The sequence below is a fragment of the Carcharodon carcharias genome, chromosome 14 (assembly GCF_017639515.1).
Source record: "Carcharodon carcharias isolate sCarCar2 chromosome 14, sCarCar2.pri, whole genome shotgun sequence".
Lineage (NCBI taxonomy): Eukaryota > Metazoa > Chordata > Chondrichthyes > Lamniformes > Lamnidae > Carcharodon > Carcharodon carcharias.
Genome location: NC_054480.1, coordinates 48,752,929 through 48,773,011, shown reverse-complemented (window position 1 = coordinate 48,773,011; position 20,083 = coordinate 48,752,929). Strand labels below are relative to the sequence as shown.

General features: G+C 40.7%; 1 protein-coding gene across 4 annotated transcripts in view; it reads left to right on the top strand.

Moving 5' to 3' along the window:
* LOC121287141 (beta-1,4-galactosyltransferase 5-like) overlaps window positions 1-20,083 on the top strand; it is a 114,439-nt gene that overhangs the window by 88,353 nt on the left and 6,003 nt on the right. For all 4 annotated transcript variants that reach the window (XM_041204715.1, XM_041204712.1, XM_041204711.1 and 1 more), the window contains exons 4-7: window positions 623-747; window positions 8,134-8,250; window positions 14,669-14,856; window positions 15,359-15,481. In XM_041204715.1, coding sequence (XP_041060649.1) covers window positions 623-747; window positions 8,134-8,250; window positions 14,669-14,856; window positions 15,359-15,481 — 553 coding nt within the window. The remainder of the gene's footprint in view (window positions 1-622; window positions 748-8,133; window positions 8,251-14,668; window positions 14,857-15,358; window positions 15,482-20,083) is intronic.

Genomic DNA, 20,083 nt, shown 5'->3' with positions numbered 1-20,083 from the left:
CGTACACTTAGCTGTTTCTTGATGCCACATGGAGAGGAGCAAGCTAGCAAGACATTGGCACCTATGATTGGGACCTAGGGAGAAGGGAGTGTCAGATCGACTTGGAACTTTTAGTTGAAGATATTGGAAATGCTTCAGCCTTGCCTCTTTCATTCACATGCTGTGTTCCACCAGAACTGAGTATGTTTGTGGAACTTTCTCCCAACATTAGTTATCTGATTGTTTACCATCATTCTCGTTGGATATGGTAAGACTTTACAAAACTTTTCATTAATCTGTTAGTTGTGGAACTGTTTAGTGCAATTGTTTTTGATGATTAGTATGTAGGTAGCCCTTTGCTGTAGCTTTACTTGCTGGTCTATGCCGGGGAATGCACCTGGCACTCTTTTCCTACACTCCCATTGATAAATTGATAGTGATGGAGGAGTGCTAAGCCATGGGCTTACGCATTTTGGTAGTACACAATACTTTTGCCTATGTTGATGCAGAGCTTTGGGCTTGTAGCTGTGTCCTTGGGTAGTAGTATGCTGTTGGTTCTAAAATTGCTTAATGCTGTGGTCAACATAGACTGTTGACACCTTTTGGAACAGCTTGACCTTTCATTTCAAATGTTCCTGAACAGGGGGCCCAATTGATGTAAACATGACTGAAATTTCATTGGAAAAGATCCAGGAATTATATGCTAAGGATCCTTATATTCGGATTGGTGGTCACTGGAAGCCAAGAGATTGCAGGCCTCGTTGGAAGGTAATAAATTGGTGCATGGTTATGAAACAATGGTACTTTCATTTTGACTTTTTAATATGTTTGAAAGATGTGAACTTGGATTCTTACAAAGCTTAAATTGTGAGCCTCAAGATTTAAAAAAGAAATGTAATTAATGATGTAAGCATCGGTATATTAACTGTAGCAGCAGTAATCCATTTTAGAAATGGCAATAAGTGCAAAACCAATGTCTTGATAAGCAGAAATAATTTACACACCAATAACTTATTGTGTGAATTAAGTGCTAGTATGGGCATGTTTTAAAAGGCAGATGATCAGTTATTGCAAAAGAAATTAGATTGATTTTGAGGTCTCTCGACATTGATTTTGAGGTCTCTGGACATTCTGAACCATACTTCGTGCAACAGCCATCTGATTTGCATCTAATGTTTATACTATACAATAGTAATGATATATTCAGTGCAAAATGGTACCCTTAATAATTAGTCAGGAGTTGACATAAGTTTCAATCTGGTGATCAAATGTGAAACTTACTGCTAAGCATCATGATGCTCTTTTTTTTTTTGCACATTATTGCCTGAATTCTCCCTCCTAATCACAGTCCAGTAATCTTATGGCAAATGCGTGCCTTTGTATGCATAGGATTGAACTTGGCTCCTAATATGCTGACTTTCATTTATGCAAGAGTTCTAAACCAGAGAAATACCAGCACCTGTACCAGGCACATTCTGAAAGCAGAGATTCATGTTGGGCAAGATCATCTTGCAGTGGGAGGAGCTTTTGAAAAATGAGGCCTATGCATGAATCAAGTGTTGCATCTCTTTTTAGTTTTTTTTCTTGAGCTCATTTCATAAAAATAAATGGAATCTCCCATTACTGCGGTCTCCCTCACGTCTGTTTTCATTAAATTTTACAAACAGAAGAAAATCCCTATTGTGTAAGAAGTGACAGGATTGGTGTTTTTTTTCCCCTCAGCTAATGATGATTTCTATGTTGTGCTGTACACACAGCTTCACCACTGCACCTAATTATTGTGCTTAACCCTTGGTGCACAAGAGGCAGGAATAAAATATTAGACTTTTCAACAAATTCCCTGGCTTTTTAATCTTTCCCAAGGTTAGCCATGCTAAATTCATTCAGCCTTTTTTTAATTGGTAAAATTGGCAGTCATGATTTGCTGTACTTGTTTGGTATTGGAGATGTCCCTAAGAAAGCAAGGCAGTACCCATATTATATGCATGAGCAGTCCAACCATTTGTGTGATGGATGATTTAATATCTCCAGTATTGACTGAGTAATCAAACTCACTCACTCCACATTTTAGACAAATTAGAATTCTGGCTGCTTCATTCATTTGTGAAATGTAACCGTTTTAAAAATCCTATATGTATTTACTTTTGCAGTTAATTATGTAAACATTTAAGAATTTATAGAAGTGTTTTTAGAAACAAACCTTGCTCCTGAAATTTAACCTTCAATTTTTTTGTAACCTCAAATATTTCTGTATTTCTCAAACAATGGTATTTTATTGAACTAAAATCTAGCAGGTCATCATTTAAGCACCTTTTTAAATCTAAATTGTGCCTTGTTCTGATGTACAAGAATGTTGTGTAATAGTGTTGTTTTAGCAGTGTAAAAGACCACTTCTACATTATTGCCTGCTAAGCATCTGTGCATTCATAAGTTCAGGATCTCTATTATTGTTTTGTACAGTGGACATTGTGCTCACTTATTATTCCACTTGTGGAATGGACCCATTTCTGTACCAAGAATAGCATAGTCATGGAATCATTGCAGCACAGGAGGAATCCACTTTGCACATTGACTCCATGCCATCTCTCTGTAGAGCAATCCAATTAATCCCATTCCCTACTCTATCCCTGTAGCCCTGCATGTTTACTTCCTTCAAGTGTCCATCTAATTTCCTTTTTAAATCGTTGACGGTCTCTGCTTCTACCACTCTCCCAGACAGTGGGTTCCAGGTCATTACTGCTCACTGCATTAAAAAAAATAGTTCCCTCATATTTACATATATCTTTTTAAAAAAAAGTAGTGCTCCTATCAGTGACCCTCCAGGAATACAAACGTCTACCTTCCTCTAGTCTGAAAAACAATTAATTACTATGGCTCACTGTTTTCTCTCCTTAAAACCAATCTTTTATCTAAGCTGACACTTGGATAAACCTCATTTTCCATGAATCCCATTTTCTTTTGTCAGCCAGCTTTTTATGTGATGCTTCTTGAAAAGCTTTGTTAAAATCCATATGGGCAACATCCGTCATTTTAAAAAAAAAATCAATTCGACTAGTCAAACGCTGTTGGCCTGTTGATTCTTTTTTCTCCTCATGTATTGTTTTCAAAACATTACCCACCACTAATGTTAAAGTGACCAGCCTGTAGTAACTCGATATGCCCTTATACCTTTCGAACAAGGGTGTCACATTTGCTGATTTCCAGTCCTCCTGCACCTTCCCTGTATCTAGAGAAGATTGAAAGGTTATGGCAAGCCCTTCTGCTCTCTCCATCCTCACTTCCCTTGAGAACCTGGGATGTAAGCCACCCGGTCTTATCCGCTTTAAGTATAGTCGGCCATTCCAGTACATCCTGCCGATCGATTTTTCACCTCGTCCGTTACCTCTACCACCTCCATTTCCACTTTTTTTTAGCATCCCTTTCCTTCGTAAGTTCCAATACCATGTATTCTAGCCTTGTCCTGTGCCTCTAAGTGTATATTGGCCTCTTTGTCCCTAATAGGACCCCCCCTTTTTATTAGCTGCTTACTATTTACACACTGGTAAATTTTTAGGTTTCTTCTTTAACTCCCATTCTATTCTCATACTCTTTCTTTACCTTTCATATTTTCCTCTTCTTTGCCCCTTTCAGCTCATTGACCTGGTAGTATACCTAGTTCTTGCTTGATGAATTCACCTGACAAGAATAAAACACCCTCACACCCTTTTTTTGTTTCATCATATTTTCTAAGTCCCTCAACATCCATTGAGCCAAGGATTTGCTTCTTCCTGCTGTTCATCTTTGGAATATATTTCATCTGTACCTGAAGCATCTTCTCGAAGATCACCAGTTGTTCCATTACAGTCTTTTGGTTCCATTTTACCCCAGCTAGATTCCCCTTCATCTCATTGAAGTTAGCCCTCTTCCAATTCAGAAGCCTGCTTTAGATTGTGCTTTGCTCTTCTCCATTGCTAATGTAAACCTTATGATATGATTGTCACTCTTGCCCAACTCTTTCCCCCTTCATTTTGCAGCACCAAATCCAAAACTATCTCCTTCCTAGTTAGAACAAAATCATACTGGTCAAGGAAGTTCTCCTGAACATGTTCAGAAATTACTCCCTTACCTTTGCCTTCTCTCCAGTATTATCCCAATCGATTATTTGGATAATCAAAATCCCCCAATATCACCTCTAAGTAGTTCTTGTGCATCTGATTTCCCTGCAGATTTGCTCCTCTATCTCTCTATCACAATTGACGGTCTATAGAACATGCCCCAGTAGCATGATCATTCCTTTTTTGCTTCTCTAACCAAATGTTTCTTTCCTGCCCCATCAGGACATCCTCTCTTTCTAACACAACAATGACTTCCCTAATCAGTACTGCCACCCCATCACACTTTCTTATTTTTTATCTTTTTTGAGCACTTTGTCATTTGAATATTAAGTGCCCATTCCTCACCCATTTTTCAGCCACATTGCTGTTGTTACCACTACATCATATTCCCACACAGCTATTTGTGCTTGTAACTCATCAGCTTCATTCACCATTCTGTGCATTCTAAACCTGTCTTTCTAATCCTTGTATCCATTCTTAGTCCATTCCTGTTTAATGTGATACTATGTCCTTCTCTAGTATTACCCAACACTCACTCCTTTTATGCAATTATTTTTTTTTTCTACTCCTGTATGCTAGTGCCCACCTTCCCCTGCCAGTTTAGTTTAAAACCCTCACCAAGACGTTAGTGAACCTCCTTGTGAGGACATTGTTCCCAGTCCAGTTGAGGTGCAACCTGTCCCTTTTGAATAGATGTCTCCTGCCCTAGAACTGGTCAACATGTGAAGCCCCCCGCCCCCCAATTCAATAAAAGTCTGGAATTAAAGGTCTAATGGCCATGAAACCATTGTTGTAAAAACCAATCTGGTTCAGGGCAAAGGGAATCTGTCGTCTTACCTGCTCTGGCCTACATGTGACTCCAGACCCACAGCAATGTGGTTGACTCTAAATGCCCTCTGAAATGGCCTAACAAGCCACTCGGTTGTAACAAACCACTACAAAGTCAAAAAAAAGCAGTGAACCTGGATGGAACACCCTGCATCGACCTAGGCACCAGAAATGACAATTGCAATCGCAACCCTGTTGACCCTGCAAAGTCCTCCTTCCTAACATCTGGGGCCAGTGCCAAAATTGGGAGAGCTGTCTCACAGACTAGTCAAGCAACAGCCTGACATTGTCATCCTCACGGAATCATACCTTACAGGTAATGTCCTGGACTCCTCCATCACTATCCCTGGGTATGTGGTGGTGGCACAGTGGTATACAGTCGGGAGGGAGTTGCCCTGTGAGTCCTCAACATCAACTCTGGACCCCATGAAATCTCATGGCATCAGTCAAACATAGGCAAGGAAACCTGCTTGTTAACACATACAGCTTTCCCTCAGCTGATGAATCAGTGCTTGAACATCACTTGGAGGAAGCACGAAGGGTGTGGCAAGGGCAGAGAATGTACTCTGGGTGGGGACTTCAATGTCCAGCACCAAGAGTGGCTTGGTAGCACCACTACTGACCAAGCTGGCCACGTCTGAAGTGACATAGCTGCTAGACTGGGTCTGTGGCAGGTGGTGAGGGAACCAACAAAAGGGAAAAACATACTTGACCTCATCCTCACCAACCTGCCTGCCGGAGATACATCTGTCCATGCTAGTATCAGTAGGAGTGACCACCGCACAGTCCTTGTGGAGACAAAGTCCCGCCTTCACATTGAGGACACTCTCCATCGTGTTGTGTGGCTCTACCATCGTGCTAAATGGGATAGATTTCGAACAGATCTAGCAACTCAAGACTGGGCATCCATGAGGTGCTGTGGGCCATTAACAGCAGCAGAATTGTACTCGAACACAATCTGCAACCTCATGGCCTGGCATATCCCCCACTCTACCATTGCCATCAAGCCAGGGGATCAACCTTGGCTCAATGAAGAGTGCAGGAGGGCATGCCAGGAGAAGCACCAGGCATATCTAAAAATGAGGCGTCAGCCTGGTGACGTTATAACACAGGACTGCTTGCATGTCAAACAGCATAAGCAGCAAGTGAGAGACAGAGCTAAGCAATCCCACAACCACCAGATCAGATCGAGCCCTGCCACATCCAGTTGTGTGTGGTGGTGGACAATTAAACAACTCACTGGAGGAGGAGGCCCCAGAAAAATCCCCATCCCTAATGAAGGAGGAGTCCAGCACAGCAGTGCAAAAGATTTAGGCATTTGCAACAATCCTCAGCCAGAAGGGCCGAGTGGATGATCCATCTCGGTCTCCTCCAGAGGTCCCCAGCATCACAGATATTAGTCTTCAGCCAATTCAATTCACTCCACGTGATATCAGGAAATAGCTGAAAGTACTGGATACTGCAAAGGCTAGGGGCCCTGACAATATTCTGGCAATAGTACTGAAGACTTGTGCTCCAGAGCTTGCCATGCCCCTAGCCAAGCTGTTCCAGTACAGCTACAATACTGGCATCTACCTGGCTATGTGGAAAATTGCCCAGATATACAAAAAACAGAATAAATTCAACCTGGCCAATAACTGTCCCATCAGTCTACCCTCAATCATCAGTAAAATAAAGGAAGGGGTCATCAACAGTGCTATCAAGTGACACTTGCTTAATGATAACCTGCTCACTGATGCCCGGTTTGGGTTCCGCCAGGGCCACTCAGCTCCTGACCTCATTACAGCCTTGGTTCAAACATGGACAAAAGAGCTGAACTCCCGAGGTGAGGTGAGAGTGACTGCCCTTGACATCAAGGCAGCTTTTGACCGAGTGTGGCATTGAGGAGCCCTAGCAAAACTGGACTTAGTGGGAATGGGGGGAAACTCTCTGCTGGTTAGAGTCATACTGAGCACAAAGGAAGATGGTTGTGGTTGTTGGAGGTCAGTCATCTCAGCTCCATGCCATCACTGCAAGAGTTGCTCAGGGTAGTGTCCTCAGCCCAACCATCTTCAGCTGCATCATTAGTGACCTTGCTTTCATCATAAGGTCAGAAGTGGGGATGTTCGCTGATGATTACACAATGTTCAGCACTATTTGCAACTCCTCAGATACTGAAGCAGTCCATATCCAAATGCAGGAAGACCTGGATAATATCCAGGCTTGGGCTGACAAATGGCAAGTAACGTTTGTGCCACACAAGTGTCAGGCAATGACCATCTCCAACAAGAGAGAATCCAACCATTGCCCCTTGACATTTAATGGCATTACCAATGCTGAATCCCCCATTATCAACATCCGGGGGTTACCATTGACCAGAAACTGAATGGGGCTAGCCATATAAATTACTGTGGCTACAAGCACAGGCCAGAGGCTAGGAATTGTGCAATGAATAACTCACCTCCTGACTCCCCAAAGCCTGTCCACCATCTACAAGGCACAGGTCAGGACTGTGATGGAACACTTTCCACTTGCCTGGATGAGTGCAACACCCACAACACTGAAGAAGCTGGACACCGTCCAGGACAAAGCAGCCCGCTTGATTGGCACCACATTCACAAACACTCACTCCCTCCACCACCAATGCACAATGGCAACAGTGTGTACCATCTACAAGATGCACTACAGGAATTCACCAAGGCTCCTTAGGCAGTACCTTCCAAACCCACGGCCGCTACCACCTAGAAGGACAATGGAAGCAGATAGATGGGAACACCACCACCTGGAGGTTCCCCTCCAAGTAACTCACCACCGTGACTTGGAAATATATCACTGTTCCCTCATTGTCGCTGGTCAAAATCCTGCAACTCCCTTTCTCACAGTACTATGGGTGTACCTACACCACATGGACTGCAGCGGTTCAAGAAGGCAGCTGCCACCTTCTCAAGGGCAACTAGGGATGGGCAATAAATGCTGGCTCAGCCAGTGAAGTCCACATCCTGTGAATGAATGAAAAAATAACTTCCTGCTTTTTACTGTTCCAAATGGTCACCCATCAACTATCCTGAACTCTGTCTGCCTCATGGAATGTATGATCCAGGGAACACTTAGCCTCCCTGCTTTGCGGAATTGGCAATACTTAATTTTCTGAATGCTTGAAGATTTTGAATGAGTCTCCAGAATGGTATTAATTCTGCCTATCAAATTAACCATATGTTATTGCAAATAACCTTACTTGAGCTTATCATTTCAGGTCGCAATTTTGATCCCATTCCGCAATCGTCATGAGCATCTTCCAATCCTGTTGAGGCATCTGATTCCAATGCTACAGCACCAACGCTTGCAGTTTGCTTTTTATGTGATTGAACAGGTGAGTGGCAATTTTTAATTTTTTTTTTTAAAGTGTTTTAAGGTTCGTGGTCTCACCATAAGATATTCAGCATATCCCCTCAAATGTGAAACTGTAAGATCTATAAGTTGTTAACTGTTGGTCATTATCTAGTGTATTGCAAAACATCTGACTTCAAGTCAAGCAAGTTGTACACCTGCACTTTCCATCACATCAGGATTGCTAAGTGGGAAACCAGTTATAGCCTATCACTGCTATTACAACTGACCACTGTAAATTACAGGCTCTTTGTACGGTCAACAGTACATTTAGAAGTTTATTTAAGGTTTGAGCATATGTGAATATCAGGTGAAGATGGGGCCTGTCTTTGCTGTGACCTTTTGTCAAATAGCCCACTGACCCTCACTGGTGAGGCTCAGTAATGATTAAAGAGATATTTGTAAAAATAACGCAAATGAACTGTAAATAAATTAATTTACTTAATTTGGGCACTTAACTATCTATTAGGCAGTAAGGTACCATCGCCCAATTTTGCAATCTCCTTTGGGCATAATTTTTGCAAATGTATCAAAATCCTTGGTTACATAAGAGCTTGTTTGACTAAGCAAAACAGTTGTGAGACCCATTAAACTGTTGCATGTTGCCTTTTTTCCAGGGTACTTTGCTACTATACAAAGTTCATGAGAAAAATATAAGCTTATTTTCCAATTGTGTTTCCATATTTTTATCAGAAAAGAAGATTGTTTCCAGTTTAGTAAAACTCTATGCCAGCTTGAAGTTTGCATCTCTCAAACAAGAGCATAAAGGATGAAGTTAGAGAAGTATTTTTTGTCCATGAAGTCCATTCACATAGACCTTGGACAATCAGCACTAAATAGTCTTAACATCACCTTTTTGATTGCTGAGAATTTTGCAAACACTGTTTTCAACTTAATATTAAGTATTTCCTGATATTTTTTGAACCATCAACACCTTGTGGCTGTGACTAACGGTTGTCTTATCATTGTTCATAATATGTATGTACATTATCTGAATTTGGTTATAATGGCGCAAAGTCAAAGTTTGAAGATAACACAAAAATAGCGAGTGTGGTTGACTGAACAGAACTCGAAGTGACTTTACAAGGCCATGAACAGAAGAGTAGATTGGTCCGATAGATGTCAGATGAGATATAATGCAGAGAATTGAGAGATGATATATTTTGGGTAAAAGATTTAGTAAAACATTTCAAGAAGCAGAGAAGTATCAGGATGCAGATAAACAAATCTTTTAAAAGACATCAATATTTGGATGCTAAATTCCATAAATCATGGCAGAATGTACAAAATCCAAATGTTAAACCAATGTAAATAATAGGTTTGGATACAATTAGAGTACTGTATTCAATTTTATTAGCATTACTTTTGAAAAGATGTCAATGCCATGAGAGGGTTTAAAAGATATTCATTTATAGTTGTAAAGGGGTGAGAGGCTTTCTATACAGATAATAGAACAAGGACAATATTCATTAAAAACAAGGAACTATGATGGAAGGAACACTATTTCCACTAACTGGTGAATTTGTAATCGGAACAATAGAAATTAAAATAATCACTAAAAGTGTGAATCACAGAATTATGTCAGCGCAGAGGAGGCTATTCAGCCCATCGTGCCTGCACTGGCTGTCTGAGCATTTCACCTAGTGCCATTCTCCTGCCTTCTCACTGTAACCCTGCACGTTGTTTCTTTTCAAATAATCATTTGGTTCCCCCTTGAATGTCTTGCTTGAACCTGCCACCACCACACTCTCAAGACCCTAACCACTCATTGTGTGATAAAGTTTTTTCTCGGATTACTTTTGCTACTTTCACCAACTGCTTTAAATCTGTGCCCTCTGCCAATGGGAAACATTTCTCCCTATCTATGAAGACAGGTTAGAGCATTTTTTAAAACCTAGAGGGTCATTAAAACATTAATTAAGAATCAGTGGTGGAAGTATAGTTCATAAATATTTTTTAACTTTTTTCTTAAAAAGTGAACCAGTGTAAAAGTGTATCGGGAATGGGACCAAATCTCTGCAGGGATTCTTATACCAGAAAAAAGGACCCTACTTTAAAGTTTGGTGCAGGAATGTTACAACTGGAGGAGCGCAAAATAATTAAAAACTGAAGCTGATGAACCTTAAGTGAAAATCGATTTCTTAAAATAAACACGACAGAAGTATAACTAATTGGGTATAACACACAGCCTGACTGGCTGCATCTTTAAGTTCAAACTTGTCAATTTGCAACACTAGCGGATTGGGCCAGATTTCTGATACACTTTGGCACCACCTATAGTTTGTCCGGAATAAGTTATGTGATCCTGTCTGCTGTAGGGTAATTCAAGGTCTCTGCAATGTGCTATTTGATCCAGTTATTATTAGACAGATAGGCTGGAGTTCAGAGTTCTGCTACGATTGTACGGTATGGCTGAGGAAAATGCAAATCACAGAATCACACAGTGCAGAAGAGGCCCTTCGGCCCATTGAGTCTGCACCAACATGTGAGAAACACCTGACCTACCTACCTACCTAATCCCATTTACCAGCACTTGGCCCATAGCCTTGAATGTTATAATGTGCCAAGTGCTCATCCAGGTACTTTTTAAAGGATATGAGGCAACGCGCCTCCACCACCCTCCCAGGCAGGGCATTCCAGATCGTTACCACCCTCTGGGGAAAAAAGTTTTTCCTCACATTCCCCCCCCCCCCCGCTCCCAAACCTCCTGTCCCTCACCTTCAACTTATGCCCCCTTGTGACTGACCCTTCAATTAAGGGGAACAGCTGCTCCCTATCCACCCTGTCCATGCCCCTCATAATCTTGTACACCTCAATCAGGTCGCCCCTCAGTCTTCTCTGCTCCAATGAAAACAACCCAAGTCTATCCAACCTCTCTTCATAACTTAAATGTTTCATCCCAGGCAACATCCTGGTGAATCTCCTCTGCACCCGCTCCAATGCAATCACATCCTTCCTATTATGTGGTGACCAGAACTGCATATAGTACTCCAGCTGTGACCTCACCAAGGTTCTATACAATTCCAACATGACCTCCCTACTTTTGTAATTTATGCCTCGATTGATAAAGGCAAGTGTCCCATATGCCTTTTTCACCACCCCACTAACATGCCCCTCCGCCTTCAGATATCTATGGACACACATGCCAAGGTCCCTTTGTTCCTCAGAACTTCCTAATGTCATGCAGTTCATTGAATACTTCCTTGTCAAATGACTCCTTCCAAAGTATATCACCTCACACTTTTCAGGGTTAAATTCCATCTGCCACTTACCTGCTAATTTGACCATCCCGTCTATATCTTCCTGTAGCCCAAGATACTCAGCCTCACTGTTAGCCACCCGGCCAATCTTTGTGTCATCTGCAAACTTACTAATCCTACCCCCCACGTAGTCATCTATGTTGTCTATACAAATGACAAATAATAGGGGACTGAGCACAGATCCCTGTGGTGCGCCACTGGACACTGGCTTCCAGTCACTAAAGCATCCTTCTGTCATCACCCTCTGCCTCCTACAACTAAGCCAATTTTGAATTCACCTTTTCAAATTACCCTGTATCCCATGTGCATTTGCCTTCTTTATAAGTCTCCCATGTGGGACCTTTTCAAAGACTTTGCTGAAATTCATATAAACTACATCAATTGCACTATCCTCATCTACACACCTGGCCTACTCAAAAAATTCAATCAAATTTGTTAGGCATGACTTCCCTTTGACAAAGCCATGCTGACTATCCCTGATCAAACCTTGCCTCTCCAAGTGGAGATAGATTCTCTCGTTCAGAATTTTCTCCAATAGTTTCCTTACCACTGATGTGAGACTCACTGGCCTGTAGTTCCCTGGCATATCTCTACCATCCTTCTTAAATAGCGGAACGACATTAGCTGTTCCCCAGTGCTCTGGCACCTCCCCTGTGGCCAGAGAGGAATTAAAAATTTGTGCCAGAGCCCTGCGATCTCCTCCCTTGCCTCCCTCAGCAGTCTGGGACACAAATAATCTGGAGATTTGTCCACTTTTAAGCCTGCCAACACCTCCAATACCTTGTCACTCCATATCAATTTGCTTAAGAACATTGCAGTCTCTCTCCCTAAGTTCGATACCTTCATCCTCATTCTCTTGGGTGAAGACAGATGTGAAGTATTCATTCAACACTCTAGCGATGTCCTCTGGCTCCACCCATGCCCCCATGGGCCCTACTCTTTCCTTGGTTATCTCCTTCTCATTGATATACCTATAGAATATCTTGGGATTTTCCCTACTTTTACCAGCCAGAGCTTTCTCCTATCCCATCTTTGCTCTCCTAATTGCTTTCTTAAGCTCCACCCTGCACTTTTTTACGCCACTAATGCCTCCATTGATTTGCTTCCCTTCTACCTGCCAAAAGCCTCTCCTTTATTTCTCATCGTAAACTGAATATTTCTGGTCACCCATGGTTCTCTGGGCTTGTTACTCCTTCCTATCACCCTAGAGGGAACATGTTGAGCCTGTACCCTTCCCATTTCCTTTTTGAACACCCACCCGCCCCCTCACTGGTCCTCTGTAGATTTCCCCACAGTAGCTGTTCCCAGCCTACCTTGGCCAGATCCTGCCTTATTTTACTAAAATAAGAGAGAATAGTGATAACAATAGGCACAAGGTGAATCTGCAATTAGCTACTTGAAGGTAAGACTTTTTTTAGTTAATTAGCTATTTTAGAGATTTGTTTTTTCCTTTCCCTCTGGAAATATTTTTTAAAAATTTCAGAATGAAGGGACCAAGGCCAACTTTAAGGCAGGAGTAAAAACAGAAAATGCTGGAAAAACTCAACAGGTTTAGCAGCATCTGTGGAGAGAGAAACATTTCGAGCCCAATATGACCCTTCTTCAGAGCAGAAGTGTTCATTTGAAGTCCAGGAACCTAGTGCAGTATGGGTGCACTAGTGTGAGCAGTCCTGCTCAAGCACAAGCTGCAGTTAGGCCTTCCCTCACCCACCTGACTGACCACCAGTGCATCCACACAAGCAAGAAGCATTTCCTTCTGTTCCAGGGAACGGATTCATCGAGTTGAGCATCCTATGGAAGCAACGTACAGGGAGAAGCCCTTCTCCTGTGTGGAGAGCTTCCTACACTCCAACCACTTGGCAGTCTATCACCAGCACATGCACCGAGCTGGAGCAGGCAGTAAGTGGCTTCAGGCTCGGCAGGTGCATGTGCTTTGGAGGCCCACATCCAGCTTTCTCTCCTGTTGACTGTCCAGAGTCTAGGTGCATGCATAACTGATCAAGTGTGCGTGCACAGAATGACTGATGTGCTTTACAAGCAATCACTGAGTTTAAAGAACGAGAAAAGATATTGCATGTAGGAAACTTAAATTGTGAAGTTGTGTACAAGTGTTTAAAATTAAGTAATGGAGGAGACTAAATAACTAACCTAAATGGTTTACTCAGCTGCAGAATTTTTTAAAAGCAGCCTTATAATTACCATTCAACTCTTCATCAGAAAAGAAAAGTTCTGATGAAGAGTCATATGGACTCTTAACTGTATTCTTCTCCTCAGATGCTGTCAGACCTGCTGAGTTTTTCCAGTTGTTTTTGTTTTTGTTTCAGATTTCCAGCATCCGCAGTATTTTGCGTTTATTATAATTACCAGTGTTTGCTATGGATAAAATCTAGCTTTGCAACGGAACATGTCGTGTGTATTCTTTCACTTCCTTTTCGGTGTTGTCTTTTGGTTGGATGCTCTATTTCAAAGAAGAGTCCTGATGTCGTGGCCAATATTTATCCCTCAATCAAAATCACAAATATAACAGATTACCTGGTCACTATTGTATTTCTGTTGTGGGAGTTTGCAGTGTGTAATTTGGCTGCTGTGTTTCCTGCATTACAACGGTGACTAGATTAGATGAGGTTGCTGTAAAGCACTTTGTCTGGTAGTTATGAAAAGTGTCATGTAAATGCAAGTCTGTTTTTCTTTTACAATGATTGTACCTTGCTGTATATTTTTGTTCCTTCTCTCTTTTTTGCCATCAATTGCAATGTGAATTGAACTATTGTTAAGAATTGCAAAATAACTGCACTTCCTTTTCAACAATGTTGATCAAAGCTGCTTATGATTTCAGTAACTTTTATTCTATCCTATTATCTGGTTTTTAATATTGTATCGTGTAGATAAAGTCCTTATTCTAATGGTGAGATGTATATAGTGTCCATAATTTTGAGATCAAATATGTAGATTTAGTGTCAAGGTAGTCGAGATTTTCTTTGTGCCATAGGTTTAACAAAATGTAAACAACTTTGGGTTCAGATATAAGTTTGTTGCAAGTAACACAAAATAATCCATCCCACCCTTGGGTACTTTTAAAAAAAAAAAATAGTTTAAAAAAAAGTGTTGCCAGAGAAGTTAATTCTTTTCTTCTTTTATCAGGCTGGGTTCCACCCATTTAACCGTGCAATGCTGTTCAATGTTGGATTTATGGAGGCTTTGAAAGACATGGACTGGGATTGTGTAATTTTTCACGATGTTGATCACATACCTGAAAATGATCGTAACTACTACGGTTGTGGCCAGATGCCAAGGCACTTTGCAGCCAAGTTGGATAAATACATGTACTTGTACGTCCTGTTGCTTAATCTGAGGTGTTCGATTAATCATAGTTAGAAATATAACTGGACAAAATATCATTAGGAAAGGTATTGTGTAGCTTTAAATTTGTGTGAAATTCGAGCAAAAATTTATTTGAATCAGTTTCACAATATTTCCATTTTTTAAGTTTCCTTCCTTTTTGAAGTTCCATACTGTATACCATCTTCAGAAAGCTCTAAGCAAGTAACTTGTTTAGAGAACCATGTTTATGCTCCTGTATAAGATCATTAAGAAGGCCATAAACAGTTAACAATTAACAAGAGAGTCAATTTTTCGACATGCCCTTGAATTTGCATGTGCCGTTTGGAGCAGAAACCCTGGTCCTATAATCCTTTCCCTTGATGCATTACTGCAACTACACAGACCCCCCTCTCTCTTATTTTCAACCCCTAACCGCCTAAGCAAATAAAATAGTAAAATATTTAAAGATTTTTTAATTGCTTATTACAATTCTGTCATCTTTTTCTACAGGCTTCCTTACGATGAATTTTTTGGTGGAGTAAGTGGACTAACAGTGGAACAGTTTAGAAAAATCAATGGATTCCCAAATGCGTTTTGGGGTTGGGGAGGTGAAGATGATGATCTCTGGAAAAGGTTGGTTAGGTTTGACACAATAATGAGTTATATCTAAATTCATATGTCACTAATTCAATCCATATGAAATGCTTCTGGTTAAAAACAGTTGCACATATTCAAATGAATACCATGTTGAAAGTAATCGTGCTTGTTTTGGATTCCTACTGCACGAAGGAGAGGATTTGAATTTATATCCTTAAGACATTCTAAAGTGCTTCACAGCCAAGTATCTTTCAGCTGTATTCATCTGTGTATATCAATGGGCAGAGCAAATGTTCAACTTGTCATAAATATATTGGGCCTGAAAATTTTGGGCTGCACTGCTGCTGGTAGTGTAGTGTAGCAGATTTCTAACAGGCAGTTTTCCCTGGATTGACTGTCCTGAATTCTTTGGGCCAGGGTCATTTGGAAACCTATACTGTTTATGGTGTAGCTCTGCAGCAGGCAAAGGATTTCCATGTGACATTTTTTCCTTTTTGTGGGAAGGGTTGGGGGAAGCCAGTGAGCTAATCTGTCCAAACACGGTGAAGGTGAAAGAAATATTGATCTTGAAGTAGCTGCTTTTCCTAAAGGCAGTCAATCATTTTAAGAAACTGGCATTGTGGATCCCACCACTTCTGTCAGCAAGCTTTTTTGGGAATTTAAGTATACCTGCACCATGGAGTATACTCTCTTTGGAGGTTGGGGGGTGGGGTGGTGAGGAGAGCAAACTGCTGGAGTTAATGGTGGATAATGTCATCCTGAGTTCAGCACCTGCCTTTAGCACAGTGAGTGTAGCTGAAGCAAGCTGTCCTCCTGCCAGAAAATCTTAGCATAATAAAAAGAGACAATTCTAGTAGTTTAGTATTAAATCCCACTTCAAATTCTGCCCTTCCTTCAAGCCGCCCAAAGCTTGCACCTTGAGGTATTCACCCAGACCTGGGAAACTTTAATTGCCTCCAAAAATTTCAGTTCAAAGGTTTAATAACTGGTGTGTTCATATTTGTTACTGCTACACTGTACAGATATTGAGGTACTAGAGTTGTGAAATTTGGTAGCTTTCTAAATGAGATAGATGAAAATCAAAGGTCATCACTTGTACAATAAACCATTTAACTTCACAAGAAGCTTGCAACTTATGTAAGCACTCTCCTGATGCACTCAAGGCTTACTCTGTCTTTCATAAGTTTATGCAGTTAAAAGCCATAAAAGGGAATGCTTTTATTACTCACCTGTTGTAAACTCGTAGCTCTAGCCATCTGACTTCTTTTGGATGCTTGTCTGAAATTAATGCATCTTTTCATGTAAGAATAAAGGAAGATTTTTTTTTTATTTAAAAATTGCATAATTCTGACCACAATTCGATAATCAGCTGCAAATAATCTCTTTCCCCATCTTTCACTACCTTCTCAAGCTTTGGCCAATAGATTATTTTTGTAATGTATCAACAACAGCAATGCTGATGACTTGTATTTATATACTACCTTTTCACATAGAAAAGCATCCCTGGTACTTCACAAGAGGCTGGTTCTCTTACCTGGGGAATTTAGAACATGGGGGAAATGAGCCAAGATAAAGAGGCTGATCATATAGGGCTAAAATGAGAAATTTCCTCACTGAGGTTCATGAATCTTTGGCATAAAACCCAGAAGGTTTCCGATGTGCCATCATTGAGTATATTCAAGGTTGGGATAGTTAGATTTTTGATTTTGTGGGAAATAAAGAGATATATAAGGAGAAGGCAGGAAAAAGGCAGAAGTTCAACCATAATCGCATTTAATGGTGTAACTGGCTTGAAGAGCCCTTTGGCCTACCTGCTGCTCCTATTTCTTATGTACTGATACAGTGAAGGGAACAGGGCAGAAAAAGAAGCTAGACTCAGAAGAGCAGAGTTTGGAAGGGTGGCTGCAAGGTTAGAGAGATGGTCAGATGCGGACATGGCGAGATTTTAATGCAAGAATGAATAGTTGAAATTTTGAGATATTGGAAGACCAAAAGACAATCTAGATCGGTGTAAACTCAGATGATGGGCAAGGGGATCTAGTGTGGCTTAGGACCCACATTAAGAGTTCTGGGTGAGCTGCAATTTATGAAGGGTGGAAAGTAGGAGACCAAACAGAATTCATTGGATTAGAAGGGTTTGGATATGATGGTTATGTACCAGTCTGAGATAGAATAAACTTTTTTTTGGGGGGTATGGAGAATTTGGAATTTAAATAGGACATTAAGATTGAATGGTCTGGTTTATCCTGAGGTGATAAGTGGGAGGGGTTGGAATTGGTGGCAAAAGTTTGTTGTTGGAGCTGAAACTATAGCTTTGGTCTTCCTATTGTTTAGCTGAAGGAAAGTTCGGATCCTCTAGCACTAAAAGCTTAGACAATAGAGTAGTCAGAAGGCAGTGGAGTGTCAGTGCTAAGGGTTACCAGCATGTTGTAGAAGCTGCCCTCATATATACACATGTGGAAGAGGAAAGGGGCCAAGGATGCTCCTTCCTGGTGAATGAGGAATTTGGAAGAGAGATCATTGCAGGCGATGCTCTGGCCACAGTCAGATGAAGAGTAGAACTAAATAAGAGGAATATTTCTGCGCTAGATTGTTAAGGAAAGATATTGAAGAGGGGGTGTGATTTACAATGCTGAAGGCTAAAGAAAGGGCAACATCTTGTATTTAAATCCTGAAACTCCCTCCCTAATGGCACTGTGGGTGTACCCGCACCACATGGACTGCAGCAGTTCAAGAAGGCAGCTCGCCACCACCTTCTCAAGGGCAATTAGGGATGGGCAATAAATGCTGGTCTAGCCAGCGATGCTAACAATCCGTGAATGAATAAAAAACTAAGCATAGCACCTGCAGCATAATATCTCAATGTGTTTCTCAAAGATAATTATGAAATGCTGCTCTACATTAGATATTAGGACAGGTGAAGCGATCAAAGAAGTGGTTTTAAGAAGCATTTTACAGGATGAGAGAGAGGCAGAGACCTTTAGGGTGGAATTCCAGAGCATGGGGCCAAGGAGGAATAATATCTTCTGGCAGATTTGTAGGGAATGTCATTTTTGTGCTTTGCCAGAATAATTTTGGAATTGTGGCAGGAATGGAAACACAATTGGAGAGTTTCAGGTAGAATTGAGAGATGTGGCCATGGATCTGGAAGGCAACAAGTTCACGAATTATGCAGTGGAAAGGAATGTGGCCCTATGTGCCAAGCTCGAATAGACTGATTTCAGTCTTCAGCTTGATAATACCCAAGAGGCTATGAAGCTTAAACTATCCTTGTTTGCAAGAACGTGACCAACCTCTATGAAAAAACAGGCCAAGGACGATAGACCTTCTCCCCATTGCTATAAGATTTCTGGCACAGCTCCATCATTATTTTCTTTCTGTTGGAAACACTTCCACTATTTTAGTAGCACTGAAGATAAATCATTCAGTTATTGCCACAGCTTCACTTCAGGAATATGGTGTTGCATGCTTAGTTATCTTCTATTTGGGTATAAAAAATGATAAATCGCTGATTATCTTCAATTTAGTTTTTTAAAATAGTTAAAATTCTGAAATTTAAATATAACTAAGTTCAAAAGTCAGGACATGCTAACGTTTCATTTTACTCAAGTTTTGTATTATACAGTAGGATTGTCAGCATCTGAAAAGATCTAAAACTAATGTTCCTGGCAAGCCCCTCCAGTAACTGCAGAATGTTTTAATTTGGATTTCTAGCATTCACAGTTTGATATTCGAAGAGCTTGACAAAATTCAGCTGGTTTTCATTGAGAGTTGTGGAATATGATGCTTTCTGCTGCAGTTGCCAGGGAGAGGGGTTGTAAAGCAGGTTTGTCTCGCATAGAGTTTAATTTTGATTAAGCTGCTATGGAGTGGTGCTATGTAAAGGTTAGGTGATTATCTCCACATACAAGAGGGGAAAACTAGATGGAGAGTAAATATTATACTGACATTTGAATTTTTCACTGAGCTGAAGTGTGGTGGATACATTAGCAGGATTTAGTGCCTTCATAATATATTTGAATAACTATTTAAAGGGTCGGGATAAATATCTTGTAAGGATGAATGTGAAACTTTTCAGGAATACTGCAGGCACAAATGTTCCACGGTACTGGATCAATCAAATCATCATTGCTAATGTAATTGGTGAAATTTGAGTAGTGTAGATACTAATATATTAGAGCAGTCCCTCCATTGTTTTTGCTAAATTACCATTACTGTAGACGTAAGCTTAATTTTGGTTCTTTGCTTTGGGGTTCTAAATTATGCTATTGCCATGATGTACGTTTGTTTTCACTTGTCTTTGAGACATGTTTGATAAAACATTTTCGGGACTGAGTAATTGTTAGTGATTATGCATTGAACTGTGTATTTTTAAAAAGGAAAGTAGATTCATTAGTGCAACTTTTTATTTGGGTTATTGATGGAAATATTATGCACGGGCCTGAGAAGAGGGAATCACACTAGTCTAGTCGGTAAAGCATTTTTTAGGACAAGTTTCTCTAGTTTTTCTTTCTTCTCCCCTTCTCACACAAGTTGATGGTAAATGGAAGATAATTTAAGTTGAAGAATGAACAGTGCAACTGCCAAAGGTGAGTAACGTTCTGTACCTTCTTTGAGCTGTACTTTGTGATCATTTTG